The 12855-nt window shown below is 47.5% G+C and overlaps 2 protein-coding genes across 5 annotated transcripts in view; one reads left to right on the top strand and one right to left on the bottom strand.

The window, feature by feature from the left end:
* Window positions 1–4197, bottom strand: part of fam114a2 (family with sequence similarity 114 member A2) — a 7519-nt gene extending 3322 nt beyond the window's left edge. Inside the window, exons 1-10 of the mRNA XM_056594553.1 lie at window positions 4096–4197; window positions 3298–3389; window positions 2551–2662; window positions 2316–2406; window positions 1705–1806; window positions 1522–1616; window positions 1204–1338; window positions 686–883; window positions 354–477; window positions 126–199 (exon numbers count right to left, since the gene is read on the bottom strand). Coding sequence (XP_056450528.1) covers window positions 126–199; window positions 354–477; window positions 686–883; window positions 1204–1338; window positions 1522–1616; window positions 1705–1806; window positions 2316–2406; window positions 2551–2662; window positions 3298–3374 — 1008 coding nt within the window. The 5' untranslated portion in view covers window positions 3375–3389; window positions 4096–4197. The remainder of the gene's footprint in view (window positions 1–125; window positions 200–353; window positions 478–685; window positions 884–1203; window positions 1339–1521; window positions 1617–1704; window positions 1807–2315; window positions 2407–2550; window positions 2663–3297; window positions 3390–4095) is intronic.
* A 587-nt stretch (window positions 4198–4784) lies between these two features.
* Window positions 4785–8436, top strand: LOC130385697 (microfibril-associated glycoprotein 3-like). Of its 4 annotated transcripts, none has more exons than XM_056594348.1 (3): window positions 4785–4895; window positions 5302–5572; window positions 6785–8435. In XM_056594348.1, exons 1-3 carry the CDS (start codon window positions 4893–4895, stop codon window positions 7702–7704), a joined length of 1194 nt encoding a protein of 397 aa, XP_056450323.1. In that variant the 5' UTR covers window positions 4785–4892; the 3' UTR covers window positions 7705–8435. The 4 variants fall into 4 exon arrangements, with proteins under 4 accessions (XP_056450323.1, XP_056450322.1, XP_056450321.1 ...); XM_056594347.1 differs by having other exon boundaries at window positions 6782–8435; XM_056594346.1 differs by having other exon boundaries at window positions 4790–4895; window positions 5243–5572; window positions 6785–8436.
* The last annotated feature ends 4419 nt before the right edge of the window (window positions 8437–12855 follow it).

The following is a 12855-nucleotide window of genomic DNA, read 5'->3' as shown; positions in this document are numbered from 1 at the left end:
TCAACCCACTGAGCTACCGCGCCCCCCCCCACATGTCTTTTGCTATTAACAACTACTTCCTGTTATTATCAACTACCAAGTGTTATCAAAGTATTCAAGTGTTGAGTTTTGGTGCGCGTCCGTACCGCTCCGAGACGCTCAGCCGATGAGATCTCCAGCCGGGCTAAGGCCTCTGCTAGCTCCTTCTCAAACTCTAGATCTGGAAAGAGCCAGATAGAACCACCGTTAACTTGTTATTGTGCTGTAGTTACATGTTATGGGGCTGTAGTTACATGTTATGGGGATGTAGTTACATGTTATTGTGCTGTAGTTGCATGTTATGGGGCTGTAGTTCCATGTTATTGTGGTGTCACCTTGTTTGTCGTCCAGCTCGTCATCGTCTAACTCCTCCAGGGTGAAGGCATCTTTGATCCGGTCCAGCTGCTCTCTGAGGTCCACCAGCTGCTCCCCTGATACTGTGGCTAGCACCGAGCCCACCTAGCACACACACACACACACACACACACACACACACACACACACACACACACACACACACACACACACACACACACACACACACACACACACACACACACACACACACAGCTGAGACCCTGGCTAGCACCGAGCCCACCGAAAACACACACACACAATAAACACACACACATGCTAAGCCTCAGACCAGGTGGGTGTGTGGGGGTACCTTGGCCTGGCTCTCTCTGGACAGGGCCTCCAGCGCCTCCAGGTGGGCCAGGCCGTGGAACTCGTCAAACAGCCGGCCATAGTGGGCCGTCCTCCTGCCCTCTGGACCGGGACCCCCAGCACCCCCGGGACCCCCGGGACCCCCGGCAACCCCGGGACCCCCAGGACCCTGCTCCTCCTCCTTGGCCTCCCGCAGAACCTAGTGACATCAGAACACACACACTGCATGACATCACAACACACACACACACAGGATGACCTCAGAACACACATACTGCATGACATCACAACACATACCGGATGACATCACAACACACCCCGGATGACATCACAACACACCCCGGGTGACATCACAACACACACACTGCATGACATCACAACACACACACTGCATGACATCACAATACACACACTGCATGACATCACAACACACCCCGGATGACATCACAACACAGCCTGGGTGACAACACGACTGCGAGGAGAGGAGTGGTGGTGGGGGGGGGGGGGGGGGGGGCTGACCTGGGACAGCGTGGAGGGGCGGATCATCAGGCCCTTGGTCTTCCTGAAGCCCGGGTCGCCCTCGGCGATCACGTCCATCGTCTTCTTCCCCAGGAACTCCAGGGCGTCCAGACCGCCGGAGAGGACCGTCTTACTCTGACACAACAACAACAACAACAACAACAACGTTAGGATGAGGTCTTAGTGAAACAACAACAACAAGGTTAGGCTGAGGTCCTGCTGACATAACAACCACAAGGGGAGAGGCCTCGTGTTAGGGGGAAGGGGCGTGGCTTAAGGGGAGAGGGAACGTGTCTAGGTTTGGGGGCAAGTCCTTACGGAACGCTGGACCACACTGCTGAGTGACGACAGCATCCCCATGGCAACAGCGGATGGTCCTTCTGTGTTCTCGCCGTCCGGCTCGCCTCGGGCCTCTAGCAATCAATCAGTACAGGTCACATCAGCATGTTGCTAGGTTACCGGTCTGTTGTCTGTTGCCAAGATACCTGTCGCAATGGTTACCAGTCTGTCTCTCCTCCTTCTGGACCTGGGAGGACAGCTCAGCAGGACTGGGGAGGCCCAGCGAGGTCTCGGCCTTCTCCATCACCTGAGTCAGACCCTGACCTGGACAACACGACACACACCCACAGTCAGACCCCAACACACAGCTGGCCGGACCACAACACTGAACACTATGGCGTGGTGGTGGGGGTGGTGGTGGTGGGGATGTCATGGTGTGATGGTGTTGATCTCATAGCGTGGTGGTGATGACATGGCATGGGGGTGATGTCATTGTGCGGTGGTGATGTCATAGCGTGGTGGTGATGTCATAGTGTGGTGATGATGTCATGGCATGGTGGGGGTGATGTAATAGCGCGGTGGTGATGTCATAGCGCGGTGGTGATGTCATAGCGAGGTGGTGATGTCATAGCGTGGTGGTGATGTCATAGCGTGATGGTGGTGATGTCATAGCGTGATGGTGGTGATGTCATAGCGCGGTGGTGATGTCATAGCGTGGTGGTGATGTCATAGCGCGGTGGTGATGTCATAGCGTGATGGTGGTGATGTCATAGCGCGGTGGTGATGTCATAGCGTGATGGAGGGGAGGTCAAGGCGCGGTGCTGCAGACTGACCCACGGTGTTGACGGTGGCGGTGGCGGTAGAGAGCAGGGTCTTCCCCCAGCTGCCCCAGTAGCCCCATCCCCCGCTGGAGTCGGCGAGGGCCTGGGAGGAGGGGGGGGGGCGGGTGTAGATCATCATAATAACAATGAACAATAATCAGGATTATCATAACCATACTTAGAACACTCGGTAATAACACAGACCTGACCTGAGACCAGTGGAGACCACTGGACCAGGGGTACCAACCTGGGTGGGCTGAACCTCTGGGGAGGGGCCGGGGCTGAGCTGGGGGTCCGGGGATGGAGTGTGCTCCCTGGGCCTCCTGCGCCCCTCTCTGGTGGGGGCTACGTCTGTGGTGCTGCCAGGGTAACCGGTCTGTTAGTTGGTATCGATATGTACATACTCGTGTATCATCTTTAATAACTGTAATGAAAGCTCTGAGATTAATATTTGAATATGAATATACTGTGATGCATGTGCAGAAGGAAGATGATGATGTCTGGTATGTATTAGTGTTGTAAAGGGGTTTAACTTTAGTTATTCTACTTTGTTTAAGAATGCTTGGTTCCGATTGGCTGGGAGGAGGACCTTAACCCGGCAGGTTGCCCGTGGAAGGTGGACGTTATACAGTCCACCTTGAGTCCACGAGCCGGGCATATCAAACTGTTTATTGCCCTGCCTCTCGGTGATTATCCCTTACTCATCTACTATGTATCAGTGTTGTAAAGTGGTTTAACTTTAATTATCTACTATGTATTAGTGTTGTAAAGTGGTTTAACTTTAGTTATCTACTATGTTATTATATATAAAGTGGTTTGACTTCATCTACTTTAAATTTCTTAGTTTTATATATAAGGTGGTTTGAGTCTGACTTCAGTTATATAATGTATATTAGTGTTATATACTGTACACCTTGGTTCCTGCCTTGTTTTGCTACTTTGCTCTGCGTAAATAAAGTTTGATTCGATAAATGTGTGTGGAGGGAGGGGCCACCTTGCTGGGGGCGGGTCAGGCGTCCCGACCGGGGAGACCCTCCGCTCCATCTCACCAGGGGGTCCAGCTTCAGCCATGTCCTCACAGCCTCCCTGTACCACCAGGACCACACATACTTTACCAATCACACAATATCGGGACATTCATGTGGATGTTTACCATGAGTCCAAATAGCAGTACAAGTAAAATAGCATTGAAGGAAAAAATATAAAGTTAGTGTTTTGATGAGCTATATACAAGACTTGTCAATGGAGAGATTGATTCATTGAGAAACTTCATGATCACGTCATGATCACTTCATAATCACGTCATAATCACGTACTTCATAATTACGTCATAAATCACTTCATAATCACTGCATGTTCCCAATTCTTCAATAACACGTCACAATAACCTTCACACAAGCTTGGGTTCCCCTGTTCCTCGATTACAAAAACATGTCAAAGGACGACAGGGAAGAGGACAGTCAATTAAAAGTAAACCAGCTCGGCTTGTCGATAGGTTGGTGGATATAAGTGTTCCTCAACCCCTATTTTTCATAAATGCTTCTCTGCGCCAATTCTTGAAGAACATTTTTTTATGCTCAATTGTCCTATTTGATATCTTAGACGCCGTGTTGTTTGAGCAGAGACTTTATGATTACTTCATGAATTATGATATGTTGAGTATCCACGAAAAGATGATTGGCTGTCTGAGATCACGACTAGTTCACACGTGACGCTGATACTTTTAACACGAACACATCAGAGGACTGGCCTGTTCAAATAGATTTAGCGTATTTAAATATCATGAAGTTACCTTAGGGGCTGATCAATTAAAACTCTTCTTTTGTCCGCAAAGATTGATCACTCGATCAGCCACGTCACGGATGTTTTGATTGTTACTTCTTCTCTGGTCATAAAATGCTCTCCCACTGCTTAGCACTGGAGAGGCTGCCCCCTATCGCCCCCTATAGTTGTATACTGCTCTATTCTTATGTGTGTCGGTGTAGAAAATGTATATGCCTCCTACTGGCACTAAAGGTTACAGATACGGCTATATTATTTATTGTATATAAACCTAACGTGTATCAAGATAATATGAATATCGTGTACATTATTGTATCTACAAATGTAAATGTGTCTATATTTCAAAGGTTTACTGCTTACAGTATCTGTTTGTTTATATTTCTTACTTATTTGACTTGCTTTATTATGTAGTTGTAGTGTATCTGTAGTTGTTTATTTATAGCTACTACATTTTTCTTCAATGGTTATATTTCCATTCTAAAATCAGTTAATATGAACACTGAACTGATATTCATCTTGAAATGTTAACTTGCAAATACATTTTTATTATTACGAATTTTATTCCAATTATGAAGAGTCTTTAAAAACACAAAGTCGCAATGAATGTCTTTAAATAGAGATATATGAAACACATTAACCATTGGCACTTGTTTTTTATTCCTACAGCTGCTGGCTCTTGTGTCCGCCTACACCGCGTCATCGTGTAAACCACGCCCCTTATCAGGTAACCAGGAAATGCAGACCTCAGCCCGGAGGTCCGATTGTGTTTCGAGTGTTTGGTATTGACCAGGAATTCCGTCCCGCGAAATGGTTTGTAACCTCTCGATATTGTACATCATTAGTAGACTTACCGGTGATAATCGTGTAACGTGTGGTCGTGAGTTGAACTCCTTTCAGTAGATTTGCCGGTGTGATATACAAAATGTATTGTTATGAGTCGAGTGAACGGATATGATACAATGAACGGATAGCGACACACACATAAGCTACATTAAGGCCAATGCAGGCTGATGGAATCGGCCTAGGCCTACTATAACATGGATGTAAATGTTATAATAGTAGTAGCACTAGTATAGTACTAGTTTATCCCCAGAGGCTGCTATGGCTGCTTCGCCGCATGTAGGCCTTGAACAATGGCTGCGGCTCCTGTTTTACAGGTTCTGCAAATCTAGACATCAGCTGTTGACTCAAAGTCGTTTCCGACATGCATGTGAAGAATCCCCGCAGGCCGGACCTTCTCCTGCTCCTACTCCTCGGCACTTTCCTGGGGGCGGCGGTGACACAGACGTCCGCGGAAGGCGCGCAGAACCGAACCGCCGCGCAGCACGCGGTGCTGAAGGCACGACGGGATGGCGCGCCGTTCAACGGCGAGGTGGTGGTGGTGAAGGAGGGAAGCGACGCGCTGATCGAGTGCAATGTCACGGGCGTTTACGATGACTTCCATTGGTACAACCCTAAAGGGCTCTTGCTGGAGGAAGAGGGAGGAGGTAAGCTACATCAACACTGTCTGATGCGTCTTTATAGTCCTTTTATTATGTACCGTCAGGGCCGTTGCAACAAGTCCTGGGCCCCTATACAAGAGGTACTGATGGGCCCCCCTGCGCTGAATTGTTGAGGGGGGGGGGGGGGTGGGGTGGAAGGAGCAATTGTTGAGGGGGGGGGGGGGGCTAGTACTATAGGCTGGTAGTTACTTTTTTCTTTTCTTTTTTAATTATTATTTTATTGCCATGGGCCCCCCCTGGGCTGTGGGCCCCTAGAATCGTCATCACCTTTCACCCCTTTACGACGGCCCTGTGTACCGTAGGCCAGTAGGAACATCACATAACCCCTCCGTCGACCTCTGTCTAGATTTTGATTCAAGAGTTAAGATCCTATCAATGGCCAGATTTAGAAGTAAATAATCAATTCATTAGGAAAGTAATGGTTATGGATTTGTTCTTGGTTAAAGTAATGAATGTTAATTGGTTATTGGTTAAAGTAATGATGACTGATTGGTTCTAGGTTAAGGTAATGATCCATTATTGGTTCTTGTATAAGTTAATGATTACTGATTGGTACTGGATAAAAAGTAATGGTTATAGATTGGTTCTGTATTAAAGTAATGACTGTTTATTGGTTCTGGGTTAAAGTAAGGATCCCTGATTGGTTCTGGGTTAAAGTATTGATCACTGATTGGTCCTACGTTAAAGCATTGATCGCTGATTGGTTCTGGGTTATAATGAATGATGACTTATTGGTTTCTGGGTTAAAGTAATGACCACTGATTGGTTCTGGGTTAAATAAATGATAAGTGATCGGTTCTGGATTACGGTAATGATTGTTGATTGCTACTGGCTTAAAGTAAATGTTATAGATTGGTTCTGGGTTAAAGTAATGAATGTTTATTGGTTTTGGGTTAAAGTAAAGGTTATAGATTTGTTCTATGTTAAAGTAATGAGTGTTTATGGTTCTGGGTTAAAGTATTGATCACTGATTGGTCCTGGTTTAAGTAATGATCATTGATTGGTTCTGGGTTTAAGTAATGATTACCGATTGGTTCTGGGTTAAAGTAATGATTATCGATTGGTTCTGGGTTAAAGTAATGATTACCGATTGGTTCTAGGTTAAAGTAATGATCACTGATTGGTTCTGGGTTGAGGTATTGATCACTGATTGGTTCTGGGTTGAGGTATTGATCCCTGATTGGCTCTGTCCAGCAGAGGTGCGATGGCGAGTGGAGGCCAACGGAACGCTGAACATCACCGACGTCTACTTCTCCGACCGCGGCCGCTACACCTGCCTGGCCCTCCGCGGCGAGGACGCGGTCGACGTCCACACCTACACGGTGACGGTGCGCGTGGCGTACACCAGCGGCGGCCTCGGGCTCTTCTACGTGGGCGTGTGCCTGGTGACCTTCGCCCTCACCATGGTGTTTAACGTGACGCGCCTCTGCCAAGTGTGCACCCACCTGAAGGAGACCGAGGCCGCCATCAACGACTTCTTCCACTCGGAGGGGCTGGAGAAGCTGCAGAAGGCCTTCGAGGTGGCCAAGCGTATCCCCATCATCACCTCTGCTAAGACCGCCGAGCTGGCCAAGGTCACCCAGTTCAAGACGGCGGAGCTGGCCAAGATGACGCAGTCCAAGACGCTGGAGCTTGTGCGCCACATCGAGGAGCTAGCGCGTAGCATACCGCTGCCGCCGCTCATCACTCAATGCCGCTACCCCACAGAGGAGGAGGGGCGCGCCGCTAGGGTCAGCACGCAGGAAGCTAGCCAGAGCCTGCTACCCCAACCGATTGAGGTAGTGGTGAGCATCAATGAGGCTGGCCTGAGCCTGCTAACAGATCCAGAGGAGGTAGCCGCTAGCCTGGAGGAAGCTAGCCAGAGCCTGCTAACAGAACCAGTGGAGGTAGCCGCTAGCCTGGAGGAAGCTAGTCAGAGCCTGCTAACAGAACCAGGTGAGGTAGCCGCTAGCATGAAGGGAGCTAGTCAGAGCCTGCTAACAGAACCAGGTGAGGTAGCTGTGCTGGCGGGAGCAGGTGAGTCTGACGGAGGTTCCTTCGACGTCAAGGTGTCCATCCACCTGGACTCACCTGGAGGGGCGGAGCCTGAAAACCAGGAAGGATCAGAAACTGCGTAGCCTCTAAGAGCCATAGCTAATCTCTCTGTGTATATATATATATATTTATATATATATATATAATGTATAAACATTTTTGAATTTATCTTCAACTGGATTGGCATCCTCACCATGAGTATTGATTGTTATTGATTATTGATGGACATCTGGGAATGTCTGGATGGCATGGGTCTTGACCCGTGGTTATTTGGTTACTGAAAGTGGTGTAGGCTTACCCCCAAACAAACTGTCCGGTTTTTTCTGAAGTCTACTTGTTATCTCGTTGAACTGTTCATTAGAACAGTAAATGAGTATTGTATTTTTCTAGTTTTCTACGATGGTAGTACCACTATCGCCCAGCAGGCGATGTCGGATGTCGGCGTTAAGTGGCGCCCACATTCGTGATCGTTTGGGCGAAGTTCTTCCCTCGCCGTCTTCTAGTCCCTCCGAGGCATATCTTTTAAATGCCAATCATGTCAGTCCTTTATAAGAGTGTGTGGAAACAATGATTCGCCTTATTATAGTAACGTGTGTATCTTTCCTTTCTATGTCAATATTAAGTGTGATGTTTATACAGAGGAATTTGAAATTGGAGTAATTAAATAAATCAATGCCCAGGCTGGATTGTTCGGCACTGATAAAAGCGATTTCAGGTGAGGTTCCTCCATGGAATCGGCTTGCAGTGCCTTGGTTCTAAATAAAAAATGATGCGCTCCCTCCAAGGATTAGTCTTTCACTGTCCGCGCACACACACAAACACACACACACACACACACACACTGCTGTTTTTATTGGACCCTGCAATATTTGAAACGCTACCACTGAGAATCTTCTGTAAAAATCTTCTATGTTACACAATTGATCAGGCTAACCCTTTCTCAAATATCGCAGCAAATTATATGCATTCTTTATCTTTGTGTCTCTAGGCATTTCGAGTTTGTCTAAGCATTGACATGGAAGAAACGGAAGGTTCTCGTCTCTATTTCCTTGTTGTACCTTTTAAAATTGAGTTTCACATGGACAGTGAAAACCTCTTTATTGGGGTACCCATCGGGTTTGATCCCGAAAGCTTAAATATTTTGCAGGCAAAGGCAAAAGCTAAAAGGGAACAGCTAAGCCTGACGTCATCGTGCCGGGGGTGTTATAGTGCCAGTCTGCCACAGGGGGCACTAAAACCCTGCTTTGTGTAGAGCTGTCATTGAGACCTGACATGAGGCCATGGTTACGGTCCATTAAATCATGAGTTTTATAGTTTGTATAATTTATGATGAACTGTCACATTCAATTACTGTATGAATGTGTTCAGGGCCATATGAGGACTTTATAGGAGCATTAGCCTAGCGTAGTTACATTTTGCCTAGAGTTGCTCAGTTAGTTTAGACTACAATATAGATTATAATATAGATGGCCTTTTAGTGTCGATTATTTGCACCTATATTTTATTTGAGTTTAGACTTATTTAGGTAGCCTATTTTAGTTAAAAAAAAGTTAATTAATCTGTTTAATTAAATCATTTAAATAATTAAGTTGAATGTCTAGCTGTTTGAGTGACCTAGGTGGTCATGTTACCCTTAGCGGGAAGCTAGGTAAACCCAGGCAGGAAGTCATGGTCCCAGGGAAAGGTAGGACGCATTGAGGTCACTTCCACCCCAGGTAGCTGTCAACTGAGTCCCCATTTCGTCCCAGAGGACGCCATTTGTTAGAGAATATCTGTTTCCCTCGTCCGCTTCTGTGGTAGCCCATTTTGTTTTGAGACTGCTCTGGTTAATTTCTGGCCAATGAGGACATCTCTCCCCTGATTGTTTGGGAGAATCCATTTGGCTCGTCAATCACGGGTGTGTGAACGCAACACTTCTCAATGGTGGAGAACTTGGGGAGGGAGCAGAGAGAAGGGGGGACATTTTTGGTTGTTTAGTTTCAAAAAAAATATGTCTCTTCCCCTACTCTGAAGTCCTCCCCTCCTCCACATCATATCTTCGTCGTTGTGCTGGTCTTGGTGTACAGGTAACGGGGAGGTGGGTACATCTGGGCTCCACAGGGTTTCTGTCATGCATCTTAAGGTCCCTGGTGACCGTGGGTGTCTGGGAAAGAGTTGGGTTACCTCTCGGTTCTCCTGCTGTTCTCTGGTGTGTAAAGTGGAACGGCTTCACGGAGAGATCTCCTATGGTCTCAGTCTCCTCCCTTCTCGCCTATATCCCCTCCTCCCCTCTCTATCTCTCTTCTTTCCTCTCTTTCCTCTATGCTTCTGTCTCCTCTATCTCTGTCTCCTCTCCTCCCCTCTCATCTATCTCTCTTTCTCCTCTCCTCCTATCTCCTCTTTGCTTCTGTCTCCTCTTATCTATCTCTCTGTCTCCTCCTTCCCTCTCCTCTGTCTCTGTCTCCTCTCCTTCTCTCTCTCTATGCTTCTGTCTCCTATTCTCTCTATCTCTTTTTATCCTCTCCTCCTATGTCCTCTATGCTTCTGTCTCCTCTCCTCTATCTCTCTGTCTGCTCTCTCTATGCTTCTGTCTCTTCTCTATCTGATTCATCTCCTCTCTCCTTCTCTCTCCTCCCCTCTCCCCTCCCAGCCTATGCATCTCTAGTCTGTAGCCAGGAGCAGGGAACCTGTTTCGATGTTTTCATGTGTTATCTTCCCTTTTGATCAAGGAACTTTGCCTGTTTTGATTCTCCCTCGTAACCCTGGCAATGGTTAACCCCTTGTTGGAGGTGTAGTTTCTACAGTAGTGAGGTCTCAGCTGTAGTCTTTCTGAGGACTGAAGGGGTAAGGTTGCGTTGGACTCAACAATATTGAACAGGAAGTCCCGCCCTGAGAGGCTATAGGAAGCAGGAGAGCAGAGTGGCTGGAGGAAGTTAACCCTCCTCATAGAAACATATTTCCTATCCTGGTATGGAGCTGACCAGGTGAGAGCGACAGCCAGCGTAGCGGCTAAGCTAACAGCGTACCAGTGGAAGGACTGTGGTCCTCAGTCAGGCTGGCAGGGTTCAAGGGATCTGCAGGCAGCCTACCACAGACGATGGCTGTTCTCCCAAAGTGTAGGCTGCAGCCTTGCTAGAACACTTCATTGCTAGTCGCGTCCTGTGGAGTTGAGGTTAGAGTGCTGCCTCTTGTTTTAGCGTTCAGAGTTTGGAACGACCTGCTAGTGTGGCACTCGGGAAGCTACTCGCTCGCTCGCCGAGTGTTCTCAACATTGGAACAGTGCTTGTCGGCGCTCAATGACGTAGCGTCCTTAAGAGGGCGGCCGTTGGGCATGCTTCCTTCACATTGGGAAACAGCCTATGTCCCAATCCCATTTCTACCCCTTACCCCTTCCCCTTCCCCCTCCCCCTTGTTTTGAAGGGGTAAGGGGAAGGCGTATGGGGTAGAAATGGGATTGGGCCTGAGGCCCAATCCCATTTCTACCCCTTACCCCTTCAAAACAAGGGGGAGGGGTAAGGGGAAGGCGTAAGGGTTAGAAATGGGATTGGGCCTAATTAAGTAATAGTCAGAGAACAGCTGTCCCATGGAGGAGTTGGGTTCCATTAGGAACGATGCCACGGCCCACTCAGGAGACCCTGGGCCTGCTATTCCACCACCAGCTGGGATGTTGATGGGCCATTACACACCCTTTCAAAACACTTCTACTACCCCAAATATATGGTTGACCTACCATCAGGTGATGGTACTCATTGTCAGGTTTGTCATGGTTAGGTAGGTGAAGGTTTGATATGTGATGTTTAGGTTAGTGATTGTTAGATAAGTGAGGCTTAGTGATGGCTAGGTAAGTGATAGTTAGTGATGTTTTGGTTAGTGATGGCTTGGTAAGTGATAGTTAGTGATGTTTTGGTTAGTGATAGTTAGGTAAGTGATGGTTAGTGATGTTTAGGTTAGTGATAGCTAGGTAAGTGATGGTTAGTGATGTTTTGGTTAGTGATAGTTAGGTAAGTGATGGTTAGTGATGTTTAGGTTAGTGATAGCTAGGTAAGTGATGGTTAGTGATGTTTAGGTTAGTGATAGCTAGGTAAGTGATGGTTAGTGATGTTTAGGTTAGTGATAGTTAGGTAAGTGATGCTTAGGGATGTGCTTAATTATGGTTAGTGATGTTTAGCTGAGTGATGGTCAGGCCAGTGATTTTTAGGCATCTGATGGTTATTGATTTTCAGGTTAGTGATGTTTAGGTTAGTGATGGTTAGTGATAAACAGAACTAAGTTCTTCATCACACCAAACATGGTGGAGGTGTGTAGTTGGTAATTCTCTTCTCATGGAGGAAACCAGGGATTTCTTTTTGGAAACAAAGACCGTCACAAGCCAAAAGTCCCACCTGTTAGAAGTGGTTTCGAAGAAAACCTTTGAGAATGTTGACGGAAGTGGAGCAGGCAGCACGCCGGTTGAAGTCATCCTTCACAGAGAAACACTGTTAACCCCTGTAGTATTCTCATCATAACCACCCACAGTGCTTCCCATCTCTCACTGCTCTGCTCTCCACCTTCTTCTCCATCTTCCTCTTCCTCTTCCTCCCACACACACACACTGTTTACCTGTTCTCTGCCGCGCTGCGCTGCGTGACCTGCCCCCCGACCCCCCCCCCCCTACTGATGTTAATACACACAGTCTTAGGAACGAGCAGAAGGGAGGCCGGGCTAATGGAAAGCAGTGAGCAGGAGAAGGTCCTGCTGTCTGAACGTGAACTGAATGCTGTTGAAGTGTCTCCACCCACCGCCTGCTGCTGACCTGAGAGATCGATGGCTCTGTCTCCATGACGTTCAACAAACACACCGCTGTACGTATTCTGGAGCAAACACAGGGGAAATACAACCTGGTCATTGACGATCTCAGAGACAAGGAAAGGACTATTTATGCCGCCTATTCCGATCTAACTATTCAAACCCACAATCGGACTGATTCTATACAATTATGTGAACACCTTGAAGCAAGTGAGCCCAACTCCTATACCACAATAAAGTCCTAAAGGAGAGACTCCTCTAGAGGAGTCTCTCCCCTCCTCTAAAGGAGTCTCTCCCCTCCTCTAAAGGAACCTCTCCTCTAGAGGAGTCTCTCACACTGTCCAACACGTTCTGAAAGAGTTGTTGAAGTAGTCAAACTGGTGTTAATGTACAGTAGGAGATGAAGAGGTGGAGGAGGAGATGGGGAAGGATATCGCATCGATATATCGCTCTGTTGATCAGTTGAAAGT

This window comes from Gadus chalcogrammus, chromosome 7 (assembly GCF_026213295.1).
Source record: "Gadus chalcogrammus isolate NIFS_2021 chromosome 7, NIFS_Gcha_1.0, whole genome shotgun sequence".
NCBI lineage: Eukaryota > Metazoa > Chordata > Actinopteri > Gadiformes > Gadidae > Gadus > Gadus chalcogrammus.
Note: the sequence above shows the minus strand (reverse complement) of the source record. Positions and strands in the feature narration are given on the sequence as shown.

Coding starts and splice junctions, on each gene's coding strand:
- LOC130385697 (XM_056594345.1), top strand. CDS start 5,290: ATGCATGTGAAGAATCCCCGCAGGCCGGACCTTCTCCTGCTCCTACTC. Junction 5,573..6,781: donor GCTGGAGGAAGAGGGAGGAG/GTAAGCTACATC, acceptor GGCTCTGTCCAG/CAGAGGTGCGATGGCGAGTG.